The 27,578-nt window shown below is 44.0% G+C and overlaps 3 protein-coding genes across 8 annotated transcripts; 2 read left to right on the forward strand and 1 right to left on the reverse strand.

Annotated features, from left to right (window-relative positions):
- Positions 1-553: 553 nt before the first annotated feature.
- On the reverse strand, positions 554-9,645 carry LOC121175441 (BTB/POZ domain-containing protein 17). 3 transcript variants are annotated; one of them, XM_041029210.1, is made up of 4 exons: positions 9,618-9,645; positions 3,898-3,948; positions 2,162-2,435; positions 554-1,628 (listed from the first exon to the last, which is right to left on the reverse strand). In XM_041029210.1, the coding sequence occupies exons 1-4, from the start codon at positions 9,643-9,645 to the stop codon at positions 554-556; spliced, it is 1,428 nt and encodes a 475-aa protein (XP_040885144.1). The 3 variants fall into 3 exon arrangements, with proteins under 3 accessions (XP_040885144.1, XP_040885143.1, XP_040885142.1); XM_041029209.1 differs by lacking the exon at positions 9,618-9,645 and having other exon boundaries at positions 3,898-3,991; XM_041029208.1 differs by lacking the exon at positions 9,618-9,645 and having other exon boundaries at positions 2,162-2,438; positions 3,895-3,991.
- Positions 9,646-12,126: 2,481 nt separating this feature from the next.
- On the forward strand, positions 12,127-14,285 carry gpr142 (G protein-coupled receptor 142). Its single transcript, XM_041029200.1, has 2 exons — positions 12,127-12,268; positions 13,327-14,285. Exons 1-2 carry the CDS (start codon positions 12,130-12,132, stop codon positions 14,283-14,285), a joined length of 1,098 nt encoding a protein of 365 aa, XP_040885134.1. The 5' UTR covers positions 12,127-12,129.
- A 4,201-nt stretch (positions 14,286-18,486) lies between these two features.
- Positions 18,487-25,985, forward strand: gprc5c (G protein-coupled receptor, class C, group 5, member C). 4 transcript variants are annotated; one of them, XM_041029569.1, is made up of 6 exons: positions 18,487-18,554; positions 18,847-18,944; positions 20,605-21,629; positions 23,249-23,349; positions 23,969-24,103; positions 25,097-25,985. In XM_041029569.1, exons 3-6 carry the CDS (start codon positions 20,642-20,644, stop codon positions 25,127-25,129), a joined length of 1,257 nt encoding a protein of 418 aa, XP_040885503.1. In that variant the 5' UTR covers positions 18,487-18,554; positions 18,847-18,944; positions 20,605-20,641; the 3' UTR covers positions 25,130-25,985. The 4 variants fall into 4 exon arrangements, with proteins under 4 accessions (XP_040885503.1, XP_040885502.1, XP_040885504.1 ...); XM_041029568.1 differs by lacking the exon at positions 18,487-18,554 and having other exon boundaries at positions 18,660-18,944; XM_041029570.1 differs by lacking the exon at positions 18,487-18,554 and having other exon boundaries at positions 18,660-18,924.
- The last annotated feature ends 1,593 nt before the right edge of the window (positions 25,986-27,578 follow it).

The following is a 27,578-nucleotide window of genomic DNA, read 5'->3' on the forward strand; positions in this document are numbered from 1 at the left end:
CCTTCATTGCAAATGGGGCATAATAGCACCAATAAAAAAAAAAAACTACAAATACAACTAACTAAGAAAATGTGTTAGGAACAGACCCTCAAGCATAAAAGATAAGGCTGGTGATATTCTATATTTTTCTTCTTACCAACAAATCCCATGGAAAGACCAACACCAACAGTGCATTGATCTGTTTCTCATACCCTCTGAATCTTTTAAAGACAGCTCACAAACATATAGTTTAATTTTGACTCTAATTCAGACTCTGAATAAACAGAAAATACTTGTTAGCAGGACATGTTCGTTGTTGGTTTTGGCCTTTTCAGCAGATATCATCATCCTTATCCTTACAGAAACAGAAATGTTGTGATTTTACACTGTGATTTACAAGACGCTCTCAGATACTCATGAATCAAGCTCTGGTGCGTTAGTTGCCCAATGAAAACAGTAGATGTACGAGACAAGTGATCCAAACATCACACATGAGGAGGATTCAGATCCATCTCCCATGATGTGATATGAGTGAGATGTTGCTTCAGAGGGTTGGACTCTGTGAGGTGGAGGGTCAGTTCTTGGTGGTTATGAGGGTTTGGTACAGTGGCTTCACCACAATATGGAGGAAGAGGGAGCTGTCAGTGAGGTATTCAGACGTCCGGCGGTACAAGTCGACTTCAGCTAGGAAATCACCATTTTCCTCCGTGCTCTGGTGGAAGTTGTAGACGTGTTTCACCACCACCTTCCCCTGCTGCTGAGCCATCACAAGCACCGTCTTCTGGAAATTCACACCGGCAAAATCAGCACTGGATGTGGCTGGGGTGATGATGATGCGAGGGCGCCCTCCCTCCACTCGTGTCGGCTGCATGGCGCCTGTCTCTGTGTACATCGGCCTCATGCTGAGGGGTAACCAGCGAGGTGAGAACAAGGCGTTCCATGTCACCCGCTTGCTAGCGTCATGGCCGCTGGGCCCCAGGTGGGTCTGGAAGCTGGTGCTACGGTCATCTCGCGTGGGGTTGCTGATGATCCAAGGTGACCCCCACACTGGGGACAGGTAGTTCCGGGGCACAAAGAGGCTGCAGTTTACATCAAAGTATTTGGCCATGTGTAACGGTGAGGCTGAGTGAAACTGGTACGACATATAGAGCAGGTCACGCACTGACTCCTGATAGCGAGCCAGGACTGAGGACTGGGTCTGCAGGCGGAAGAGCTCTCGTGGAGGCATCATGGCGTAGCGCACAGCTCTTAAAGCGTTCTCTGCTGTCAAACTATCTGGCTCATTCTGAATAATCCAGGCCTCTAGTGCTGCAAAGAGCTCCATCTCACTCTGCAGGATGAGGTCTGAGCGCTGCAGGAGGGACATGAGGAGCTGGCTGCTGATGGTCACCCACTCTCCACTCTGCAGCACAGAGGACAGGTTCCAGGCCAGATACTGAAGGCAGCTGTCCCTCAGAGTCACGTCCCCGGCCTGCAGGGCGTACTCGTACCAGCCCGCCACGTGGCCTGAGGGGGAGTCCCGGGCCAGATTCTGGGTCATGTACTGGGTGATGCCCTGCTGGAGACTCAGCACCTGGTACTTAGTGGCCAGTTTATGTAAAGGTGTGGCCTGGTCCAGACGCAGAGAGATCTCTCCACAGTACAGATACCTGCACGGAGAGAGGAGGAGGAGGTTGAACGTAGAAGCACAACTTGCTGAACTTAGTTCCTGTACAATGACAACATAAAGGCCATTTAGCCTGAAACACTGTCCCACTGACCCATATTTGACCTGCTCTTTTAAAGCTGCACTTTTAATTCTGTGAATGTGCAACATGAACAAGGAGACTTTCTCACTCAGAACTAGCTCACGTTTAGCTCAACCTCGTTCGCATTTCAGATAAAAATAGATTTTTATCATCGATTGCTGTCAGAGCTCAAGCTCCTCGATGTCTTACTGCGAGCTGTGAGCTGCTGTTGAGCAGCCCAGCAGTTCACTGATTGGTCAGTTTGTTTTATGAACTACTCATCGATTGTTTGTAGGTCTGCAGTTACAGAGTTCATCCCTCTAGAGGGCATGATAACTTAGACTGTGTGAAGCAGAGGGTTGATGCGACTTCCAAGGACGTACTGTATCTGACATCTCCTTACTGAGGTGAAAACCCACTCTCCTCCCGTCTCCTCCTGTCTCCTCCCGTCTCACCTGATGAACTTGTCAAACACAGCAGCACAGTCGGAGCTCTCCTTCAGGACCAGAGTGCTGCTGTTGCGGCTCAACAGCATCTCCTCAAACACGGGGCTCTGCAGGGAGAGAACCAGAGAGTGAGCCTGGATCATCTTCACCTCGTCTGCGCTGGGCGTCTCCACCCGGAGTGACACGTCACTGCCGTTTCCCTGAACCAGCAGGGCCTCCAGACGCTGCACCAGTGTCAGAGAGTGGCTGATGGTGTCCCCACTGCTGCCAGCTCCATCTGCACCTGGTGGAAGAGAAGCAGGGAGGAACAGGTGGAGTTAGTGGATTGGAAATTAAGCAGATTTGCACCTTTCATGCCTAAAACGCAGCTCAAAGCAACAAAAATGTAAATACCAAACAGACTACTTCAAGGCAAAATTAAAAAGTTGAGTTTCTTGGAGAAGTGTGCAGAGGTTGCATGTCAGTTATTTATTAGGGCAGATAGTGGGCCAGTGTCATCCAAATCCATGCCATTGATCAGTCCAGCTGCACGGGTTGTCTGGATAACGAGGGATTGTGGGTCACATTTAATTAAAGCTTTGTCTCAGCTGAGGCGTTTGTAGCACACCACCCCCACCCCCTCCTCCACCCTCACTCTCTCTCCCCTGCAGAGTTGCTGTAACCGTAACTGCTGGGATGCAAGCCTTGATTCATATTACCAAACTGTAGTTCCTCTTTCTCCTTCTTGATAAATATTTGGCACTTCCTTTCGCCCTGATAAACACGGAACACACTGTGAACTCAGTTGTGGGCTGTGACGTTCCCTTTAAATCACAGTCTGGACTGAAGGCACAGGTTCTGGTTCAGTCCTGAAATCATCTCACCTTCACGAAGGTTATAATGTTCACTTTCTGCTGAAACTGTTTCAGAGAGGTGTAGATTTATTCAGTTCATTTTGTTGTGGACAAAGATAATAGAAACACCTGCAATGCAAATCAGCAGCACTACAAACAACATCCTCCAAAATGATCATAAAAACATTCCAACCTTCATGAAGGAGAATTTATTGCAGGACAGCTGTCTGAGACTGAAGTAGTTTTAACTACTGTGTACCTAATAAACTGGCAACTAATTGTGTAATTAGTATGGTTCCTTTATTTGGGTAGAAAGAAAAAGGTTCTACTGAGGTCTAGAGTTTAAAGAAAGGAAACTGAAAGAACTGGTTCAACCAAATTACAAAAGGGTTTGGGCTTAGTTCAGAAAGAAGGCAGAGAGAATGGATCCTGATTCACATCCAGTGGTGTGAAATAATGGGCCAAATAAAACCCAGACACACAGACAGGACCTCAAACAAAAACTGTAATCTGTAGCTATGCATGACGCTACTGCCGTTACTGCCTCGCAGCTAAATTTAGAAATAAAACATAGAGCCTTTAATTTTCATACGTTCTAACAAAAACATCCACAGCATTATGTTGTTTTTGTAATTTGGGTGAAACAGACCTTTAAACTCACAACTACAGTGAACTAAACTAAGTGACTCATTTATTTCCATGAAGAGAAACCTATCCATAATTACTACCATCAGTTTGAAATACACATCAAATGCACAATTTACAATTTAGCCTCCGGAGTAATCACACAGAATCATCACAACAGAGAGACGAGTAATTTGTCTCTGATCAGACGACAAATTATCCAACACAACAGCGTCCTGCTCAGTGAAGTTTGATTCAGTGTGAGCGAGTTTGCCGCTGAAGCATCACTGAGCAGTAACTTACCTGCAGCAGCTGAACTCAGCTGAAGACAGAGAGCCACTAACAGCATCCCAGCGTGGATCTGAACAGCTCGCTTCACCATCTTTTGTTGGTCGTCTTCTGTCCGTCCTCACTGCGTCTGGATTTCTCTTTCTGTCTGCTCTGCTGTGGAGGACGAGGGGTCTGTGTCTGAATGTGGGACAGGGGTTCTCCTGTCCACATCCGGCCCGTCACATACACACAGAACTCCATCGATTGGTGGGTGGAAACAGGCCTGGGTTGTTTCCATGACTACCACTGATTCTGATTTTCCTGTCCTTGGGTATCAGCGTGTGTCGCATGACATTGATTCTGTGAGGAGGCCACGGGGACCCTCAGACAGCTGGACAAGGAGACTGGGAGGATGAGAAACAGCTGGGACACTGAGGGCCGGGCTGATTTGATCAAAGTGCAGGTCTGTGGCTGAAACATCTCCTGACCAAAAACTGTCTTCATCACAGGCCTGATCTGGTTCCTTTCCGCTGTTATGATCTGGGGTGTCTGCCAGAACTGAAGCTTGATAATGAGCCAACAGTGTTAAGAATTCAGGCAGCAGTTTAGACTCCACATGCAGATATGTGTGTCAGTGTGTTCACCCAAACCAGCACATGTGCGTGACACAGCAACACAAGCAATTTATTCACTGCTTCAGGCTACAGCACGCTTCATTAGAGGGGGAGTAAGTTATACGATCAATATTTCTCTTTTAATGATCCTGACTAAAATCCTTGCTTGTTTGAAAAGATGTACGATCACAAACCGAAAATTCAGGCTCTGTTCGAGAGAAAGCATCGGCCTTAGATCCCAGAAGCCATGTCTGCACTGATCTGACACTGACCCTGATCTGTTTCGTGGTGTCATGTCCGTGTTGTTGACCTCGGCCTCTGTGAGTGGATCACGTGTGTCAGAGTCGATGGTGATCCCACCGGATGAGGTCTTCTATCCCAGTCTGACACTGGGTAGAGAGGACTCCTCTGTGTTTGGAGCAGGTCGGTCATTCACACAGTGGCCTGTAAAGTGCTCATGCAAAATGTTTGCTTCATCTTTGTCCTGTAAAAACACAATTTTCTTAAAGCTTTGCTTGAAAACACAGATACATGCTTTGGCAGAAAGAGTTGTTTTGTTAATGAGAAGGTTGAACTGCAACTGGTTTGCTTTTATTACAAAAAGCAAATTACCCTTTCACCTCTGGCAGCATCTACTCCTGCAGCTAGTTTTAGTTTTACGTGTCCAGATTTTGAGATCAGTCTTAGAGATTTCTGTCTTGTCTCCGAACACAATGGACTGAAGTAAATGAAAGTTTCTTTTTGGTGCTTACTGAATTGAAAACGTACATTTTCAGAATTCTAAACCCTTTCCAGAAGAAATGTTCCTGTATCTCTGGATAATCCAATAACCATGCAGTGATCAATTTTCAGTGCAACCACTTTTTTACAAAGGTAAAAATCCCAAAAAATTGCTCTCAGTGAGATCTGTTTCCGTACGTATCAGAACCTGGACAAATGAAAACAAAGCTTTCTGCCTGACTGGATAGAACAGGAGAAAACATGGGTGAACCAGCGCTGTGGCTGTGTTGGACAACATCAACACTTGTGTGTGTGTGTGTGTGTGTGTGTGTGTGTGTGTGTCACCACCTCAAGTCTTTGCAACACGTGCAGAAGCTCATAGGCTCCAGAAACAAAGGCTGCAATTAAAGCTGATTAATTGTATGCACATTTCCCGTCCACTAGAGGGCAGACTAGCTGCATCTCATCAGTAGCCAAGATTCAAGTGATCAACAATATTCCAATCATGGCCTCAGTACAGATACAAACCGATGACTCTGAGCTTCTCTCTCTTCATGTAAGTTAAAGTAAAAAAACTGGGAGATTTTGTGTGAGACAGATTAAAAAAGAATGATCCAAACTGAAGCTTTTGTGCGGATCAACCTCCAAAATCACTGAATCCTACATTTCTCCATGATGCAACCTGATGGCCTATTTCATCAAACCCTCCTTGTGTGGTAGGTTTAAACGTCTTTAAATCTCAGTGCCACTAGTTTTAAATGTCAGTGCAATGAAAAGCTCAAACAGTGGCTCAAGAAATCAGAAACTACGAGTGAACACAAGTGAGCATTCAACAAAAACATGAATTATATGTTTCAACCTTTATTTACACTCAAAAGACAAACTGAGGAACAAAATCCCTGATTTTTCTGCAGGAAGGAGCCGATAAACAGAGTCATGATGCATGTGTGCCTGAGCGGAGGTAAGATGACAGTGTTTGTCTGAAGAGCTGCTCATGTTACAGTCACTGAGAGTCTTGCTGCTTGAAAGCTGCACAGTGACAGTTTGGAGAGCTGAGGTTATGGCAGGCATCCAGACTGAGGTGACCTGTGAGCAGAGCTGTGCCTCGACATCAGTTTATCTCAATGCTGCAGCTCCATTAGCTCTTCTTTCTCTTTTTCCCCTTCAGACTCCAGCTGCAGAGGAACACTTGTTTTTCAGTGGCATTTCTTTGTGAGAGCTGAGTTGAATGTTGGCAGGTAGAGATTGGATATAAATCTGAGTTGCCAATAGACTCCGCAGGCGTGAAATTGGCTCCGCAACAACTTCTGCAGAGATGGTCATTATATATTTGAATGCAACCTCAATATGTAAATACTCAGTTATGTAAGCAGAGGCAGGAAGTACAGCACATTTCTGAGGTAATGTTGTTTCTGTTTTGGGAAACTTTTAAACTGATTTTGAGGTAACGAGCACAGGAGCATTTAAACCTTCACACATGTCTGATAACATGTAAATAGTGAATAATGAATGAATAATAATGAATTCTGCCAACAGTCAGCTGTGCTTTTGAAGGTACAAATTAGAGAATTACAAAAGCTGGCTCCAAAGTGAAGGCACTATATTGTATTTGAGCAGCCTTAGTCTTAGGCTTGGGGTTTTCTAAGGTGACTTCATTTGCTTTCTGTTGATTGTGGTGATACATATCAATCACAGCATCAGAGTCAAGCAGAAAACATGAAGCTGAACCCCTCACATTATTTATTCCCTCTGCATCATCATCGTCCTACAGTTTAATAGGTCTGATCAAGACTGAGTCATGTCTGTGTATGATCGCTGGCTGCACAGGTTCATTATTTGCTTGACTGCCCCCTGCTGCAGCGTGAGGTCAGAGGTGTAACACTGTATGTCAAATAAACACATAAAGTGAAATGCAGCTGCACAGTGAGGGACGCCAGACCGGGTCAAAGTGAACTCACGTAGGCCTCAGGTTTGCAAATGGTTTGTCAACAGACTGAACTGATGGATGAATTAGTTCTTCACATCTGCTCATTTAATGCACTGTTTGCTTTGGAGCTTTGCTATCGTCAACAATCTGCAGTCGTGAGACGTGCTTTCTCTGAGGGTTTAGCTAAATTAAGGACACATTTGTCTTGTACAACAACAAACCGGCTCCCAGATCCACTGATCTCAGTCATTTCCCTGCTTGTAAGTGCATTCGTTTCCAATGCTGTTATGAACACATACATAAAATTATGAAGCTGCTGCTGTTGGGTGTCTGTTCATTGTTTGATTCCTGCCTGTTGTCAGTGTGTGTGTGTGTGTGTGTGTGTGTGTGTGTGTGTGTGTGCTTGTATGAATCAAGTTGTAGGCATATAAATGTGTCCATGACAGGAGGACAAAAGGTTGGTCCCCACACAGTCAGTTTAGTTTTTGTCCTAATTCCATGTTAAATGCCATGTGTTATGTGAATGTTTGTAAAATTGTGTTAGTACGTGGATTTCATGTACTGTACCAATTACTACTTCGTACGTATGTATACAGTAGGAATATTGTAGAATGGAATGTGGGCACAGCTTCGGTCTGCATGCTGACAGCTCTGTGTATATTTATTTTGTCTTCAGACTTAAATCCCTGTTAGAATGAAATGGAACAGCCTGAGAAATGGGACCACTTTTTATTCCCTGTCAGACTTAATGTGGTTCTCCAGCAGTTTTTTCCTGTCTGCGCTCTTTTTCTCTCTCTCTCCGTTTCATTCACCTCTTTCCATCCGCAGATCAATCCCTCCCTCTCTCCCCTCCCTCACCCTCCCCACATTTTCACTCCCCTCTGCTTCATTTCTCCCCTTTCCCTCAGCTCACTCGTTGCAGTGATGTACCAGCTGCCTGGACTCCACTTCTCCTCCTCCTCTCTGTCCTCCTCCACTTCTCCTCAGCGTGTGTCCAGCAGCGATGTCGGAGACTCTGTAGGAGCCTCTGGGGGGACGACGGAGCAGGGGACCGGCTGTAACCCAGGTGGAGAGTCGCTGTGAAAACTGGATGTGAAGGTAGGACAGCAGACGGCGAGACCATCCATACAAAGTCAAAGAAAACTCTTTCCATTCTCTGTTCATGTGCGAGCGTCTGAGTTGCTCTGCTGTAAAAAAAAATGTTTTTTCTTTTTGTGCAATCAGCGCTGTTATACATCACTGACTTCAGATGCTGGTGTAAGGTACAGTCTTAATATAAAAGTTATTTGAGGAAGCTGGGACACAGTCTGGATATTCTCACTTCCAGTTGTTTCATGGTTGACACTGTACTGAGCTCTGAGCTTTTGTATTAATAGGTTTTACTTGTAGAGTTTTCTTGTTATTTCACCTCCTAAATCTTCTGAGAAGGAGACGTGTCAGCGCAGTAGCCTGTAGTTTCTGGTGCCAAACTGCACTTCTGGATTCTGTCTTCCTAACAACGCTGACCGGAGGTCAGGATGTTGGCCTCATGAACGTACTTTGAACAACAATGCAGCTCACGATCTGCATGATGAGGACATTTGTGTTGTGTTGCCTGTCAGCCATCGATTTTGTTGAAACAGTGATATGTTTGCTGCACAGTTATGCTGGCAGCACCCTTTGTCTCCCAGCGTTGTTGTTTCAGGTGCTCCGTCTCTTGATGAATAATTAAGAGGACTCAGTGGAGCACAGACAGAGTTCAGTTCATCTTTCTGGGCTCTGAGCCCCCCTGCAGAGCCTCATCCTATAGCCTCCAGCTGCATCCCAACCATGGGAAGAGTGTCCAGAGTACAGTCTTAATCAGAAACATGCCTCGGCCTGATCTTCACAAACTGTATTCGGTCAGCTGTGTGTGTGGAGGCAGTATGATCAACCTATTCTGCTGCCACGTCAATTGGTTTCATTTCCCCTGTGTGGAAAGACTGTAAGTGTCCGAGAGTGGATTTAATAAAACACCTCTGAAGTGAGAACAGCTTCTTTGTCACCCTGAGAATCTGTAGCACCCGAGGGACTGAATGTGACGATTAGTCTGCCAGGACATTTCCCAGAGAGTAAACCCTGATGGAGAAAGTAGAGGGGACAGAGAACTGTCCAAGATTTTATCCCCTGCCCTCAGGATTAAAGAGGTGTAAGAGAAGTGGCTGCTGGGATATTGATTGGCTGCTGTAATTACGGGTCCCTTGTGCCATGTTTTGCTGGCGACCTCACAACCTTCTCATTCATAACAATCATCGTTCTCACTGCTGGTCCTGAGACGAGGCTCAGGAGGAAACGGATCAGGTGTTTTCTGTGTAAGCTGATGCAGAACTGCTGCTCAAGTTTAACTGTAGTTCACCTCAAACTGTGCTGTTACATTAATGCCACAGTTCATCCAGCAGCAGTGCTTCTGCAATTACTGCACTGGTGCTTTTAACAGCTGATGATGTGACAAGTTCTACAAAATAAAACGGGAAGAATTTTGATCATTGATAAAGAGTTTAAAGCTAAAATCCATGAGATGGGAATGGCCGCCTCCACCACCAACAATAAATATACTGTGTAGATAGAAAATTACCGAATGGAAATACAGTGGTATCATGCTGACCATAAATAATTTTGACAACATGGAATGACAAGCAATTTGAGACGTCACCTTAGGGTCTGAGAATTTACAATTTACAGAGTTACAGATTAATATAATATTGATGATGAAAACAATCCTTCTTTGTGTTTAATAACAGTTTTTATCCCTTTTTCACGTGGCCTACAAAGATTGTTCATCATCAACTATCACATTATACAGTTAATACATATTTTCAACAGAGAAAACAGAGGCACAGAGGTGTGTTCTTCTCCGAGGTCACACACTGCAGGGATGAATGTACCGTATAGCTGCACTGCGTCCCCTATGGGAGTTGAGCCCCTATTAATACTGAATAGGAAATCCTATCTCAGCACATGGGACACGTTTACAAAAGAGTGAAATATGAGAATGTTTTTTATTGATAAACAAAGCAACCAATCTGCGCTTAAATAGCAGAATCACATCATTCTGTACACACATTTCCTTCAGACGTGTCATTTAATTTATGGCCTGAATTTAAGTCTTTGTGCCAAAACGCTGGGAGCATGTGGTGCGATAAAGACTTCTTATCACAACCTGTATCATGGCTGAGACTGAAGAATGACAAATACATCAGATGTAGACAGGACCGATATGAAAGAGCAATATTCTACAAATATATATTTAGCAGCTGTTCTGGAGCTTTCGACTGATGGAGTTTGCCCAGTTGTCATGAAATTGCAGATGATCAAATTTCCCTTTTGTTGCAGCATTTAAACAACTTTCAGTGTCAACTACTATTTTTCTGCTTTGTAAAAAAAATAACAACATGTTAGATAAAACTATTAAAATGAGCAAGATCCACCAGTGACTTTGTTTTGATTTGAAAATGTGGACTGTGACTGAGGACGAGACATTTCAGGTCTTTCAGCAGGTAACAGAGAACACAAAGACCTTCAGCGGCCGCTGACCAATGACGTCAATCAGGGAGACAATTTTAGAAGTTGTGAATCAAACGCGTTCGTCTCCAGTGACAAACCTCCTGCTCCCGTCTGCCAACTCTGTCCAAGACGACCACAATGCATCATCTCACTGTCCTTCTCCATCTCTCACAGCACACAAGGTTAGGAAGGCAAAATTTTAGAGCTGAGAAATGTCAAAATGCCTGAGACAGTTCCCATCACACCCACCACTTCCCTTTTGGTCCTACATACCGGATTATTCCTTTTCAGTCCTTGCTTTTCTTTCTGGTTTGTGCTGAGGTGAATTTGAGCAGCCAAGCACTAAGATATTTGATGCACTTCTATTTTATGATCACAATCCCACTACAGGCCATAAAATGTGCCAGTCATATAATACACATGCAGGGTTTTGGCATATGAATAGCTTTTACAATGGCAATAATTAAATATGACAAACTGTTAGTGGTAGCGATTGCCTCACTCACATCATGAGGCTAGTTTCACCGATGGGGCGATTGTGGCTTCATGACGATGTTTACGTTGGTTGAGCATCTACAAATGGTTTGTGACTGAAAGCTTGAGAGATAACACAGTCCAAATATGGCTTCATGGATGAGTGAAGCAAATTAGGAGAGCAGGCAGAGGAGAGACAGACGGAGAAAAACAGGATGGATAGCACCCAGGTGAAAAGGTGAGATGGGGAGACAAGACGATAATGATGCAGGGGAGGGTGGAGGGTGACAGGGTCAACAGTCGGCCCATCTGTTGTTGTCGACCTGAAGTTTAATTGACTGAGTCCAAACTGACTTTTTGTTTCCACAGTTTGTTTCTGAAAAACAGCAAACAACATTTTCCTGACATTACTCTGACGCAAGATGCATCATCATCTACAAATGATGATTTGTTGAAACTTGATATCATTATATCAGAGTGACACATCGTCAGCCAGGTCCGTCCTCTGTCACCGATACGATGGTAATTTCCTTCCTGACCTCAGCTACAGAAACAAAAAAATATATCATTTTTTAGATTTCATTCATGCAAATTAAACCTCATTTAAAGACCTGCGTACCAGATGTGTGAACTAGATGTCCTAGCTAGTGAAAAAGTTTGCCTGGTGTGTATGCTGGGGATTATTTTCAGCGGAGGATTAATCCACATTTGGTGATCTAGAGAGTATTTGGGACAAAATAAACTACAGTGTGTGCGTGTTCATGGTGAGCTCCACAGCACAGAGGAAAAGACATATCAAGCTTTGGTTTGGTCTTTTCATGGGATTTGTTGACAACAAGAAAAGTATAGAATATCACCAGACTCATCCTCATCCAAGTTCACAGTTTAACAAAATCATTGGTTTTTCTTGCTTTCTTAGTTGAAACGAAGACTTTGAGTGCTGAAAACATTACTGTAGTTCTACCTTATTCTCTAGGGGAAGTGACCAAGGTCATGATCGACTGGCCCAATGTGACTGCGTCCGGCCACCAGGAGCTGGGCCTGAAACCTGAGGAGGTGGAGAAGTCCAAATGTGTTCTGGGCTTCATCCCTGTCATCTACTACAGCATTCTGCTCTGTGTGGGAGTACCAGGTACAGTGGAGAGCACTGTGTGCATCAGAAGTTAAACTATCAGCTGACCTAAAGCTCGATCGGGGTAGACACCTAAAGCATGACCAGGAGGGTTAAACAGTGAAAGATTTCCTTTTATAAATCAGGTGAACTGGCGAACCAGGTGAACCAGGTGAACCTTTAAGGCCAGAAAAGTAGCTCACACACTACTTCATTTTATTAGCTGCAGCTGAACTGACCCACAGCCAATGTGGAGACAGGAATCTCTGCACTGATATCTATTTATAACAGAAGTGGGAACTGCACACGACAAGAGAAATCAATACTCAAGTGAGTTAGAGGTACATTACCTGTGCTCTAATGGACCAGTGAAATAATAGACTGTTGCAGCATGCGACCAAGCACTGATGGTTCTTTTCACAGGTTACAATAATTTAAGATATAATAATCAATGTGTTAGGGTTTATGAGTATTTGTCCATCCATCCCTCCAGCCAAGTGTCTCTGGAATCACCTCAGTGATCAGAGACTGGAAATAACTGTCACTTTGATGGAAAGTGTTCATAACTCTCATTAGTGTCCTTCTTCTACATGTCGATGGCAGTGAATTGGAATTGATCTAGCAGGGACTTAGACAGAGTGGTGTCCAAAACAAGCGGACGTGTCAACAGAGCATCCAGATGACCTCTGGGTCATGTCACGTAATTGTCCCCAAAGGGAAATAAATATAAAGGCCAAAGGGCCAGAGTCAACAGCTGAATGCCTGAAGGGGTCTTCAGACTGGTGGTGTTATTCAAGTAGTTACAGTGGAAATGTTGGCAAAAAAAAAGAAAAAGAAAAACAGACTGCAAATACTGTAAAGAGCACGGAGGAGATACTGTATTACCTACCTACATGAAAACGTCTGTGGAGTGAGAAAGCTGCCGTACAGAGAAACAGAGAAAAACTGCTCAGGCTGGCAAACTGTACCAGACAGAAGTGTTGGAATACCTTTACTTTCTCACTCCACAGACATTTTCATGTAGGTAAGTATCATTTGGAAACAGCAGCTAATTTGATCTTTTTGTTTGCTTCCTTCAGTGAACATCCTCACGGCAGTGGCTTTGTCCAGACTGGCGTCCCGCACCAAAAAAGCTCTGTACTACTACCTTCTGGCAGTGACGGGCTCAGATATTCTCTCCCAGCTCTTTATCATCTTTGTCGGTTTCCTGCTGGAGACCGCGGTTTTTCACCGCGATGTCCCTGCACTCCTGTTGCACTCTGTCAGTGCTGCAGAATTCGCCGCCAACCACGCTTCCATCTGGTCCACCGTACCCCTCACCGTGGACCGTTATGTGGCGCTGTGCCACCCCCTCCTCCACCGCCAGATCAGCTACCCGGCTCGCGCCAGGAGGATCATCGTGGTGGTCCTGACGTTATCGCTCGCATCGGGCGTGCCTTTCTTCTGGTGGTCGGACATGTGGAGGAACAGCCACCCGCCCACAGCGATGGACACTGTACTCGTATGGACACATGTGACTATCATCTACTTCCTGCCCTGCAGCATCTTCCTGGTGCTGAACTCTTTGATAATCCAAACGTTGAGGGTGAGGCAGAGGCAGCAGTGTTGCCAGGAGGAGAGCGGGCCGAAGTCGGCGCCTCCACGGCGACTTGGGAAAACCACAGCCATGCTTCTGGCCATCACTTCTGTGTTCTCTGTGCTGTGGGCCCCAAGGACTGTCGTGGTCATCTACCACCTGTATGTGTCCTCAGTTCACAGAGACTGGCGCGTCCACTTGGCCTACGACCTGTCCAACATGCTGGCCATGCTCAACACAGCTGTCAACTTCTTCCTGTACTGCTTCGTCAGTAAGCCTTTCCGTGGCGCTGTACGGGACGTCTTACTGCTCAGGGGGGGTCCGCTGTATCCTCGCCGCGCCCTGCCACAACAGCAGGCCCCCACCAATGCCTCTATCTCCTCTCTGTACAGTGGGAACAACAAGCGCTCGCAGAGGGAATCCACCCCCTTGTCACCTCGCCGGGCGAGAAAGCCCTCATGACGCTCATGTGCCCCCTCCTCATAATCCAAAACATCCATCATCCCACGGTCCCTGATCACTTCCGACCCCAGGGACCCAGGTCCCAGCTACAACCCTGGACAGCTGCCAGTCAACCCGGGATCTCTCTCAAAGGCCCTGAAATGAACTCAGCCCAGAAGAAGTATGTTTCTTGCATTACAGTGTGTCACCGGGTGTTGTTTGTCCATGTAAATCAGATAAGATGACAACGTATTTATTTTTCTTCAGAAGAATTTGACAAAACAAAAGTTGGTTTCTGGTATTTTATTCTTTTCCATACATGGTAGTAATGTGACAAAATATTTTTTATAGAGTTATGAGAAAAAAGAAAAGAATAACAGTTTGTTTCCTCTGTGATTAAATCAGTAGTTTGATCTGTGATAAGTAAACAAGTAGAAAGAAAAAGTGAAAAAAATGAAGCTGCTGCACGTAATCCCTCTTTTACGATGTCAAGTGGCAGTTTGCTTCAATCTCTTTTAAATACTCTGGTATGACATCCATCCTGAAGGGAGGGAGAAAGAAGAGTTTTAATTTCAACTGGCTGCCATCCTCTGCCGTTGTGTAAGGATGCTGAATGCCGAGAAGACAATCCGCCCTGCTGAGCACAGCCAATCGAGCAAAGAAATTGTATTCCGTCTCTGCAGCGCGCTCCCAGGCACAAAAACCACAGCTGCTCGGACGAGTGTTTATTTTTCATGAAATGCAACTCGATGGAGCCTTAAATGAAAGCTCGCTGTTTAAGCGGCAGGAGAGAAGACCCTGCTCTTCAAACAGACCCTCTGCTACATCACCAACAGGGCCTCAGCTCCGGCTAAACAAACCACAGATTAGCCTGATGGTCTGCGCACACACACACACGTTCATGTACAAACACACACATTCATGTACAAACACGTGCACGCACACAAATGTTATCTAGTACATTTCCATTGCTACAACAGGGATTTTCATGTTAGATCAGTGTCAGTTTTACTGCATGTGCATAAATAATTTTGAGTTCTGAATGCGCCACCTGTTGTTGATGTATATACATGTTTTAATTAATGCCCTCGGGTAAAGTGAGAGACGCTGTCAGTTTGATTTTTGGTGCAGATCACTCATTTGCTAGATTAATTCATGTATGTTTTTGGATCTAATGACACATGTGAAAGGGCTCCCTCACTGTGACATCCCCACAGCAAATTATCACCCAGCTCTGCAGCTGTAGGGATGTGTTAGCGTCTTTCAGCTCGTAGTTTTGCTTTTATGACACAATTATTGTGTAGCGCAGACAAGCTCTGATAAGCCCACCGTACGCTTCCTCTCAGCACCAAAAGAAAAACAACGTTAGCAATGGAACATTTAGCAGCTAAAGAGCCTGTTGGTTTTCTCAGGAGCTGTTGGAGACCAAACCCGAGCTAAAAAGAGAGCAATTATTGGAATTAGCTCAGTCTTCACCCAATAATGCAGTTTCAAGTACAGTGTGTACTGTACAAACAACTCCTCCTTAAAGTTTAGTTCGTTCTTCCATTTACTTCTCTGACCACTCATTCAGGGTTAAAGTTTCCAGTGTAAAGCCACCTGCCTGCTCTCATCCCTCCACAGTCCTCATTGTGTTTACTGTAACAGTAAGAGACACAGTGTCAGTTCCCCTTCCTGTCCCCATGTCAATCTGCTCATGTGGCCCTGCGGTCGTCCCACACTGAGTTCTGAGAGTCCGTCCACAGATGCAGATACGAAGCGTTTCTTTGAAGATGCCTCCTGCTGCCTGACAATAACGGAGGGGGTGTGAGAGAGCGGTGGCCCTCCACTGGTGAGGACAGTGGGGTTCGGAGACACAAGTAAATAAACAGTTAAGACCATAATATGATGTTAAGAAGCCAGAGCAGGCTTTGATTAAAGTTAAATGAATCTGTGCTGGAGCTTTCAAACATCCACTGAGCTGCTGGGGAGGAGACGGGTGAGGACATTAGAGAGCAGGTAAACCCTGTTAGCCACACGTCCCCTGTCGGCCTGCCATCTGTCCTTTGTGCCTGTTCAAACACCTGGTTATGTCTTTCGACTCTGCTTCTGTTCAGCTGTACCTGCCGCTCAGCTGGTGTCAAAAGGAACCAATCCAAGACAAAGCACCACAGAGAGTAACACATGTATCCTATCAGACGCACTTGTCTAAATTCACTTATCTCATATTTTATGGACACTTAAAGGAAATACTTAAACATAAATCTGTTTTTCGGAGCGAACAGGGCATTATTTCTTTGAGAAGATGATGCTGCTGAGTTTTTAAGTTGTTATTCTGGAATAATTCCACACACAATAATCTGACAAAAAAGAAAAGAAACCAAATGTGTTTACTGGGATGTTTCAATTCTCTGAGAGTTGATTTGATTTTCTTTTAAAATCGGTTTTAAAACAGGCCCTTTAAAAACGTTATTATGGAACAACATGAATCCTTTGCTGTTAAGCTGGATGTGAAGTCTGAAAACTCTTTATTTGCTGTTCCAGTGAACTTAATATGGTAAATGTTAAAAGGCATGTTCTCCTGCATGTTGGCCTGTTATTGTTAAAGTGGCTTCATGTGCGCTGTTTACACTATTCCTCAGTTTTCTTTTGGCACAAATGTAATTGCAGTGCAGAGTGATCCTGTCTGTGAGCACTGAGAAGAGATTTATATGGAGAGGAAATAAATGTTGAACACAGGATTTTGCAGTTGTCATTTATACTGTGCATCTACAGCCTGGACATGTTGTGTATCAGCTGAGTGTAGCTGTAGTAACAGCTATAGACTCTGTGCAGCTGCAGATTCATGCTCAGGTGCAGGATAGATTTTTCAGATTAATGAATTTGTCCTCAGGCATTAAAGTGAAATGAGTTGGTCATTTGCATCTACTGCTGCTTCTTCTTTGGTTTCAGGTATAATTTTATGTTGAAATTTAATATGTAGAAACATACTGTGATAGAAAGGTTGGACTAATGAATCTGTCCTTGCAGAGCTCCAGAGTGAAGGATGATTCACTACAGGTTATAATGACTTCCCATCAGTGAGAGCCCAGTGGAGGAGCTGAAAAGAGGTAGTGAAAGTCCACACAGAGAAGCTGTCCACTCTGTAGGGATCAGACTGAGGGAAATGAAGCAGGAAAAATCAGCTCTTGAGCAACAACTGTGAGAGAGAGTCTGCTGGAGGAACGTTTAAAGAGCAGAGGGGGGTTTTCTCTGGGTGGACTGGTCCTTTAATCATTGACCAAAACATCATAAGCACCAAAATCCTCACTGATAGTGTCACAGCCCAGTTTCAAGAGAGCAAAGTCAGATCCTCCAAAGACCACAGATGATTATGGAGCCTATTTGATTTACTGCAGGCACCAGAGAGTGCACCTCTGCAGGTGAAGATCCTGCAGGAGAAAAGAGGGCTTAAAGATAAAGTGCCTGATGAATGGCCACACGGTGGCGTTGTTGTTCTTCAGCCTGCCAGTCAGCACTAACTTCATCATGTCGTCATCAACTGAGAAAATAAAACCCTGAAAATAAAACCTTGTGTGGACATACAGCAGTTTACCTGATAAATCTTAAAAGTACCTGAAGGACTGAGGACAGTTTCCCCTAGAGAAGGTCTGGGGACAACTGGTGACTGGATGGAGAACAGCAGGAGACGGAGACAGAATGGACCAAACAAACAGCTGAGACAGGAACCGTGACGTTTGGGATTTAGGAAACAGACTGGGGCATTATAACTGAAATAATAATAATGATAGATTATTATTTTCTGCCATTTGTGAACATTGTCATTCATTGTAAGGCCGGTCAGGGTTAGTTTATTTATGTAGTATTCAAAAGCGAGGACACTGAAGGGGCTTCACATGAGCCAGTAAGATGAGATATAAAGGAAACACACAGCAAAATAAAACTCTCTCATGAACAGTATCTTAAAATAATGACATAAAAAAAACCTGGTAAACAGAAGAATAGAAAATCTAGTGCATTTAATTCATGTTTCCTCAGTTTCCTTTGTGTCCTTTGCTCTTTGCTGCCACCTTCATGTGGCCGAGCCTCTGAGTCTGACTGGCTGCTGGATTCAAGACTTTTCACCACCAGATGTCTCCTCACACCAGTTTTACTTCATCCAGAGGGTCGATGTTTGAGTTTCTCTGTCATCGGGTCTGTTTACCTGATGTTTAATACAGAGAATAAAAATCCAGTGGAAACACTCACATCAGCGTGAACAGAGGCGGCGTCTGACAGGAAGACGGGAATTTTTAGAGAAGCTGAGATAATGTGAGAAAATTGTACATTCATACGTGAAAGTGTGTGTGTGTGTGTGTGTGTGTGTGAGAGAGAGAGAGAGAGAGAGAGAGAGAGAGGGAGGGAGAGAGAGACCATCACAGCAGTCAGACCGTGAGGAAACGCTCCTCGAAGGACTCACTAACTTTTTTTTATCGTCGTTTATTTTCAGATGAACTGAACTGAGATCAGTCTCGTCAGGTGTGATGTGAGACTTGGCTCAGAGTAGAAACTTCTGTAGTGATAACTCCGTTTTTCTCTCCATGATTTATCTTCAACTCCGCAGTTTGCAGCAGGTGAAGAAGCGTTTCAACAAGCGAGATCAGCAGCCAGCGCAGAGCTGAAGCCTGCAGAGAACATCCGGGTGGGTCAGCGCGTCTTAACGTGTGTAACGTTTGTTTGGTTTTCATTTCATGTAGATTGTTTGTTTGTTTGTTTGTTTGTTTGTTTTTGTGGTTTTATTCGATTCACAGTCATCCTAAAGTTGACTGATGATGTGAGAAGAGATCAGCAGGTTAAATCTGGACATGGTAACAGAGAATAAGTGCAGTGTTTGAGGATATTGAGGTAAATATTTTGTCAGTTAAAGGCTCCATCAGTCTCTTTTCTGACTGTTCTTTAAAAGTCTAGTTGTAGCCAACAGATTTCAGATGTGTGTTTTGTAATAACTGCTGAAATAGTTCTAAATTAATGGTAGTGAAAAGGTTAAAAACTAGTTAGATTAACAGATATTAAAAATATAAAATATGAAGTCAAATGTTCTGGTATTGAGTCTCAGTGTATTCCTGTTTCTGTATATTTATCACGTTGGATTGAAGTACAATACAAGGACGCCTCTTCTTCTACCTGTATTGGTCAAAGTTTCAGTTTTCTCTGAACTCGTTCTTGAAGCTCTTCTTGTTCACGTTGTCTGACAGTAAAAGTCTGAACAAGCTGTTTCACAAGCCAAAACAAATCTGCTGATGAAGATCATGCAATAAGACCAAAAGCCCAAAAACTAAAAAAGAAAAAACGTTTGAGATCCTTCAGACAAAGTGTCTCCAGCTGAGAGTCCTTGGTCTAATCTTCTGTTCCAGGTTGTTTACATGAACCTGAACCTGCTGAGTGCTCACATATGTGAGATATTTGAAAAGCCAAACTGTTGCCTCATGCCTTCATTTTTTTTCTTAGCCTAATACTGGAATGAAAATCTGTCTTCTGTTCTCACCTTCTACGCTGAGCATTCAGAAATTTTAAACATGCCATTAAACAGCTGATGCTTGAGCAGAATGGGACCTGTGGTCATACAGTGCATTAACCACAGGCCTGAAATCTCACACAGTCTTAAAGGTGCGTAAGGGACCAACTGAATCTGGGTGATTTCTTTGTTCCAGAAAAATCCTTGATGTGAGTCAAACACAGGAGTTAGAAACACTGAACGTCCCCTGCCACTCTTTAATCGATTTGGCTCGGAGACTGTCCTCAGATCAGTGTAATTGGATCTGACGGGGACAGAGAGACACAACAGAAAGACAAGACTGGTAGTGTGTTTATTCACAAAGCAGATACTCTGATTTTATGTTTTTCAATACAGAACACCTAAAAATGTCCCACTCTTCAGTTTGATGTGTACATTATTTACACTGGAAATGTAAAACTCCTGTTCTACCTCAGGTTTAATGCACCTTCACCTCACTGATTCAGGTGTAATGTACAGAAACAATATTTGCCGACAGATCCTATCAATTATTAACATCAGAGTTCAGGAGAAAGTTCAGTTTGACATTCCTCTCATATTTACTGTGGCTGCTGAGTTCTTTGATGCACAGTTCTTATTCTCTCCACCTCTGAATGACACTGAAGTCTCTTTTTATTGGATGTGTTCTGAGTAAACATCACAACAAAGGTTTTGTTTAGAATCCCATGGGATTCTGTGAGTACAGTGTTCTGACTCATCCAAATGTAATATTGACTTGACTGGGTGTAGACTACTGGGTGACGTCTTTGTTAAGATCTGTCCTCATCAGACCTTTCTCAGACTCTCCCTGTTTGTCCATCTGAACAGGTACTCACAGGATCCAAACTGAACTCTACTGGTCACAATGGCTGCCAACATCACACCTCAGGGCTGTGGCCCTAATGTGGACTCCCTCTATTACAACCTGTGTGACCTTAGTGCAGTGTGGGGCATTGTGCTGGAGGCCCTCGCGGCGGCTGGCGTCGTCTTCTCCTTCGTGCTGTTCATCTCGCTGTTGGCCAGCTTACCCTTCATGAACGACAAGAACCGCAAGAGCTCAGTGGCTCTCCATGCCTGCTTCCTGGTCTGCACCACCGGTCTCTTCTGCTTGACCTTCGCCTTCATTGTGGGAAAGGACTTTTCCACCTGCGCCTCACGAAGGTTTCTGTTCGGGGTGCTGTTTGGTGGCTGCTTCGCCTGTCTCCTGATGCAGTGTGTGAGGTTGAACATCCTCGCCAGGCGGAACAGCAGGCCCCGGGCTTGGGCTTTATGTCTGGGGGCATTGGGGCTGTGGCTGGTGGAGGTGGTCATCAACACAGAGTGGCTGATTATCACAGTGGTGCGCCACCCACAGCGGCCCCTCAATGCCACAGCTAAAACTGGCAGAGCCACGGCTACACCGTGCAACATCGCCAATCAGGACTTTGTCATGGCGTTGATCTACGTGATGACGCTGATCCTGGCTGTGGTGGTGGCAAGTCTGACCATCATGCCGGGCAAACATAAGCAGTGGAGGAAGGAAGGTGCCTGTATCCTTCTGACCAGCCTGTTCTCTGTGGGAATTTGGGTGGCGTGGATCGTTATGTACGTCTATGGGAATGAGACGAATGGGTTGCCCACATGGGATGACCCCACCCTGGCCATCGCCTTGGTGGCGAACGCCTGGGTGTTCCTCATCATCTACACTATTCCTGAAATCTGCTGTTTGACTGCTGAGGATGAAAGCCAGCAAAGCTATGGAGGAAATCTGTACCCAAACCAAGGAGCCGGCTACGAAACGATCCTGAAGGAGCAGAGCTCCCAGAGCATATTCATGGAAAACAAGGCTTTCTCTATGGACGAGCCCAACCAAGGTATTTAATGTATGACTTCTCACTCACTGACATTATAACTGAGTTTCAGGTGTCGTGGGTTGTTTATTTTACCTTTACAGTTGAATTAAAACTCTCTGTGAAAAACAGAATTGTTAAGCATGTTTATAGCTGAGGATAATTGGACTTGATTCTAAAAATCAGAGCAGGACCCTACACAGGACCAGCCACATGGGTCAGAGAGGATTTGTGAGGACCTCTAACCCAGGGTCATCACAAAAAAACGCCTAATACACTTCTTCCTGTTGATTCCTGTTGATTACTCTTATGACAGAAATTGCTTACGCCAGTCACCGTTTCCACAAACTTCCCTGTCACACTGTCGCCTCCTTTTAGCTCGAGCAGTGGTGTGTTTAGGGTGACTTTGGTTAAAATGACAGTAGTTTTTGGTTCAGTCGATGTTTTGAAACTTTATTTGCCATTTATTCACTTTGCATATAACACACTAGTCACATGCTAACCTCCCTGACTACATGTCACTCATGGTCAAACTGGAAGTTCATTAAAATGAAAATCTACTGGGAACGTGGGGGAACTCCTGGGAACATTGGCTTGTACAGTCTGTCCTGTGTCTCTGCACTGGGCTGTTTGTATTATACTTATCAGAGAATGTACAGAATGACCTTGGACAGATGAGTAAGTTTCATGCCCACAAAAACATCAGACCAGACCAAATATTCTGCAAAATGTCCTCAAAAGGTTGATCTGCATCTACGTGATGACCCCGCTGAATTTGATATGCTGATGTCAGAGTCCTGAGCTGAACCGGATCTGATGCCGCAGTGAAGAAAATCCAGACTGAACAGAAAACAGAAGCCCCACGGGCTACAGCCGAGGATGGTGTTGTGTCATCATTTGTTTTATTGTACCCAAGTCTTCAGCACAAACATTATAATTCTGTTTTGAATTCTTGAATGTGAAATGTTGTGCACACCTGCTGTGTGATATGAAAATGTTCAGATCTGGGTTTATGACACAGAGCAGCAACGTTTAACCTCATGAACTCCCCAGTTAACTCCCACGATAGTGAAATTATTTCCTTGTATTGTGAGCCATGACTAAAATGTCAGTAACAGTCGTCAGCACATGAAAATATTTGATCAAACGTCTGTTGACGTTGCTTTCCCACAGTTTCAGCCTGAGATGCAGTGGGAATGTGACTTCTGAATCATTCCTGTTAATGAGTGTCTAATGTCTAACTGCATCCCTTATCACTGTATCACACACCGCTCCCACTCTGCCTCTGAGTCCCACCAGAAACATCACACCTCGTCTTGTTTGCATTGTCTCCACGGCAACTGAGGTGTGGCAACAGTCTCATCCAGGGGAAAATATTTGACGTTAGGAGCCACAACGTGTGACAGAGGATGTGATCTCTCACATCCATCTCTGCTGGGTGTTCCCACACGCTGAGCACACACTCTGACACATCAGTGAAGGCACAAACAAGATGGTCTTGTTATGGCGATGCAGTGAGTGAAAAAGAAAGATTTAAGAGGTGGTTGCTGGAAATGATAGCACCAAAGAGACCTAAAGATATCACACAGAGGGCTTGATAGGTGACAAAATGGTGACATTTGTTGTCTCTCTGTCCATTACAGGGACCAAGCCTGTGTCTCCATACAGCGGCTACACCGGGCAGCTGCGTAGTTCAGTCTACCAGCCCACTGAACTAGCTCTCATCACCAAAGCAGTAGGAAATGTGAGTACACTCCCATGTGGTTTGTTTACAGTTCTACACATTTGAATATAACATTAACATTGTAAAGGCAGATAAATAGATCGTATATTCATATCCTGCAGTAGGAAAATTATTATTAAAATGAGCAACCTGGTCACCGAGACAGTTTTTGAGGTTTTATTTTGAATCAACACTTACATTCAAAACAAATGAGACACATAAAGTGAAGCGTGTGAACAGGGCTGACACACAGCAAGCTGACGTGATAGTCTCATGTAGGTTTATTGCTGGAAAAAGTGAGAGTGTTGTTTATTTCTGTGTTAAATCATAAACCCTCAGTTTGACAAGATAGCACGAGTTCTGATGGGAGAGTCTGACAGGTGGAATAACAGTCAGTTCAGGCAGTTCACTGTCTGTAGGTGAGGATATAAGCAAGTCTGAGGGGTCTTAGGTTAAATGCTTAAAACTAAAAAGGTAAATTTAACCATGAATAAGTCATCGCAGAGCTTCATGACGTGGTTTAAAGCTGGAGACAGACTCTGCCTCCCTGAGGTCTTTCCAAACAGCAGACAGTTACAGAAACTCTCCCTCCCTATGTCCTGGATGTTTTTATCATGGCCCATGTTATGACTTCACACAGCACCCTCCAGACCCATCCTGTGACATGGTCATTCCCAGAGCTTCCACCAACTCTGCAGCCAACAGCGGGAGCAGCACCCCCTCCACACACACTGAGACTGGGAACACTGCATTCACACAGACAAACGGAAATAGTGTAGGTCGTACCCCGAAGCCCCGACGTCTCTCCTTCTTCGTTCCACACTTCTCCTCATTTCACTTGCTTACCTCCAGATGCTTTTCTATTCCCCTGCCTCTGTGCATATCGACCTCTCAGCTCCTGCTGTATCCATAGCAACTTCTTCTACAGGTTAACTATGAAACACTTCTTTGTGTGGGGTTTTTTTTTCTTACCTTGCGGAGCTCACTCTCTCAAGGCCTTGTGTCTTTTACTTGCTCTGTTGGGTCGACTGCACTCTGTTCTTCTTCCATCTATCTCTTATTATAACACAAGAAATAACGGTGGAAACTGTAGTGTTTGATTTGACATGATTTTTTGTCTCATGTTAGCATTATACTGTTTTCCATATCTCTCTGTACTAAACGTTTATTTTCTAAATCTGTATCTTTGAGTGTTAAACACTTGCTCCTAAGCTGTTAAGGTTGCCCTGAAAACTTTGTAGCATCCATCATGGAGTCCATTTAGTTTCCAATGGATTAACAACCACTGAAATTTCTCAGACTATTAATTCCATCTGTGAGCTCATGTATGTTCAGTTTACTTCATGATGAGCAGTAAATTGAGATTTCAGACACTTGTGAAGGTCATCAGGTCACATAAATCTAATTTTCATATTTGTCAAAGGCAACGTGTTGCATTGAGAACAGCAGACACTAAGTACACAACTGAACTATTCTGATGCACGAGGAGAATTTCTGATAATGCAAATTTTTATACTGTGAATTCAGTAGGTAAAAAATAGGAGTGATTTCCGGCACATCCTGGTTACCACTGAATAATGTGACTTTGGTGAATCTAAGCTGACTACATCTGCTGTTCTCCATGAATGAGGAAGCTGCAAACTTTTCAGTGCTATTTTTCAAAGCTTTCGGGGGCATGTGACATTACAGTTTTCTGTTTCTGTATTTGTTTAAAATTTTGTTATGTTGCCATTTGATCAACAACTCGTCTCTCACTCTTCTTCTGCAGGGCAATGGGCTGCATAGGACATCCCAGTGGTGAACACACTACGGCTTTCAGCACCTCATCTAAATAATTTCAGTTCTTGTCTTTTGCACTTGTTGACTGTATGTTTGCGGTTCTTTGTGGTTCCCTAAGCTGGTTCTAAGAGGAACCCTCAGCCCCGACAACACTAGGTCATAACTGCTGATGGAAAACAGCTAAACCTTCTATTGACTGACTCCCCATGTGCCACTGGGTATCAGACAGTGCGGAGCTTCATTTGGAAGTCAAAGCGAGGGGACGAAGCCACAGCTTTTCTGCACAACAAAGGCTTTTTGCAATGGTTGTCATTCACTGAGGGTGAACTGTGAGCTCTCTGCTGGACCCGATCACACAGATGAAGAGTGATGGTGCTGATGGTGCAAAACAACATGTCGGTGGTGTCTTCGGCTCAACGTGAACCCCCTTCCCCCTGCACACACCGTAAACACAGGCTGGAAAAAAACAGAACTATTGCATTCACTTATATTTAACAAAATGTTGTGTACAGTCAAGTTTAATTATGGGATTCAATATATATTTTTGTGGCTGGATTGTGAATATTGTAATAACCATGAAATTCACACATAGAACTGAGCTGCTGTGGAATTAATGTAAATATGTTGTTAAAGTGTTAATGGTTCTACACTGCATGGAGGCATTGAATATGTATATTTAATACTATTTATAGCACTACGTGTGCTATTAAATCATTTCATCTAATTTCTCCCAATTAAATAATCATGAGAACAGTCAGCTGAAGTCCCACCTGTGGTACCTCAGCTGTTTAGACTGACTTTAATGTATCTAAGTAAGTTGATTACCCAGATCACACTCACTTTGTTTTTAATATACAGCAAATAAATATTCACTAGTGATGCTACGAATTGTGTGTGCTCATCGAAATGTAGAGGGCAGCAGGGTGGTCAGAGGGTGGGTCGGACATTTGGAGGGACCTTGTGAATAGAAACTGATTCTGGAGGCTGGAGGAAAGATGGCCGTGTGTCCAGCTGCAGACAAACATCAGTCTGGAGACTTGACAAACACTCTGACGTGTGTTTTGATTAGGATTTTACTGTTTACCACACCGGTAGAAATAATAGTTTTTCTGTTTGAATGAACACGCAGTCTTTGCATATTCTTTCAGCCAGTCAGTAACTAGCAAACGTCACGCACAACATGAGTGTTCTTGCAGGATCTGCTCCTGCTTGGTTACGAGTTGAAGGTCCAGTTTTATGTGAGAGGAATAACTGCAGGCGCACAAATTCAATCTTGTTCATCAACTCCTGCAAACAGATCAATCGATCGAGCCTCACTGACATCAGAGGACTGAATTCATCAAGGTCATCAGAGGAGACGGAAATAATTGATCATGGTTTCAGTTATCTGTTCCCCACAATGCCAAATCATCTTCGATATCTCTGCTGGAGAGGAAAACACTGCAGCGTGCTATATTTAAATCATGAACATCCTCTCAATATTCCAGCACTGGTGGCGACAGATGCAGTGCTCTGTCTCTATTCAAGAGAAACTTTATTTATTACTAGAATACAGCAGCATCCACCATCTGTGTGTCAGCTCAGCTGTTACAGTGTCAGCTGCCAGCTCCTCCATGCAGTCCCATAACTCACAGCCTTTCAAAGATCCACACTGGCTGTGTTAAACATACAGGAGCCTTCTGAGAACAGGGAGCAGGTAAAATCTGGTGTGTAAACTGCAGGGTTTTTTTTTTTTTAACATTATATAACGAGTCCTGTCATGATCTCCCTGACAGAAGAACACATGAGCTCACAGAACTTTAGTCATGAAGAATGAAAACAGAAGTAAAACAAAATTAAAAATAAAAACAAACCTCATTAAAATTCAAATTAATGTGGTGAAGCACACAAAATCTTAAGCGAATTAACTCTAAATTTAATTAGAAAATTAGCAAAGATTTCTCATACCATGTGTTTGTCTTTGCATGTGACACCTGGTATCACTTGTTAGTTTACAGCTTCTGTGAAGTTTCATTCACCATATACAGTAAAATGCTGAATTTGTTGTTGTTTAGACCTTGGACTGTGATTCATCACTGATCCAGCTGCTGTGGCCTGATAACCTCCAAGTCTCCTGAGGAGGTGATACGAAGCTACATCCCAGGCCTGCGTTAGGCTCAGCAGGCCCTGCTATCACATGGGTCTTTGTCACTGATTCTCACTTTCACATGATAGACGGTGCAGTCAAATTCTGCCAAACTACTGCTGCAGGCCAGATAAGACATGTGAGAAGATAAATGGAATGTGCAACAATAAGCTTTGTCTTCTTCACCTTTTATGTCTGTTGGAAATAATTCAATACTTCTGTGTTCATGTCGACTCATAAAATCTCTGACCTCAATTCATTACACCGAAGGTAACGGTGACAGGACCAATATATTATGTAAGATTTGCAGGGTTAAACGAGGACATGGAGCTTTTTATTTCAGGCT

The sequence above is a fragment of the Toxotes jaculatrix genome, chromosome 21, assembly GCF_017976425.1.
Source record: "Toxotes jaculatrix isolate fToxJac2 chromosome 21, fToxJac2.pri, whole genome shotgun sequence".
Taxonomy (NCBI): Eukaryota; Metazoa; Chordata; class Actinopteri; family Toxotidae; genus Toxotes; species Toxotes jaculatrix.

Coding starts and splice junctions, on each gene's coding strand:
- gpr142 (XM_041029200.1), top strand. CDS start 12,130: ATGATCGACTGGCCCAATGTGACTGCGTCCGGCCACCAGGAGCTGGGC. Junction 12,269..13,326: donor GCTCTGTGTGGGAGTACCAG/GTACAGTGGAGA, acceptor TGCTTCCTTCAG/TGAACATCCTCACGGCAGTG.
- LOC121175441 (XM_041029208.1), bottom strand. CDS start 3,991: ATGGTGAAGCGAGCTGTTCAGATCCACGCTGGGATGCTGTTAGTGGCT. Junction 2,439..3,894: donor AGGTAAGTTACTGCTCAGTG/ATGCTTCAGCGG, acceptor CTTCTCTTCCAC/CAGGTGCAGATGGAGCTGGC. Junction 1,629..2,161: donor GTGTTTGACAAGTTCATCAG/GTGAGACGGGAG, acceptor CTCTCCGTGCAG/GTATCTGTACTGTGGAGAGA.
- gprc5c (XM_041029569.1), top strand. CDS start 20,642: ATGGCTGCCAACATCACACCTCAGGGCTGTGGCCCTAATGTGGACTCC. Junction 21,630..23,248: donor TATGGACGAGCCCAACCAAG/GTATTTAATGTA, acceptor TGTCCATTACAG/GGACCAAGCCTGTGTCTCCA. Junction 23,350..23,968: donor TCACCAAAGCAGTAGGAAAT/GTGAGTACACTC, acceptor GACTTCACACAG/CACCCTCCAGACCCATCCTG.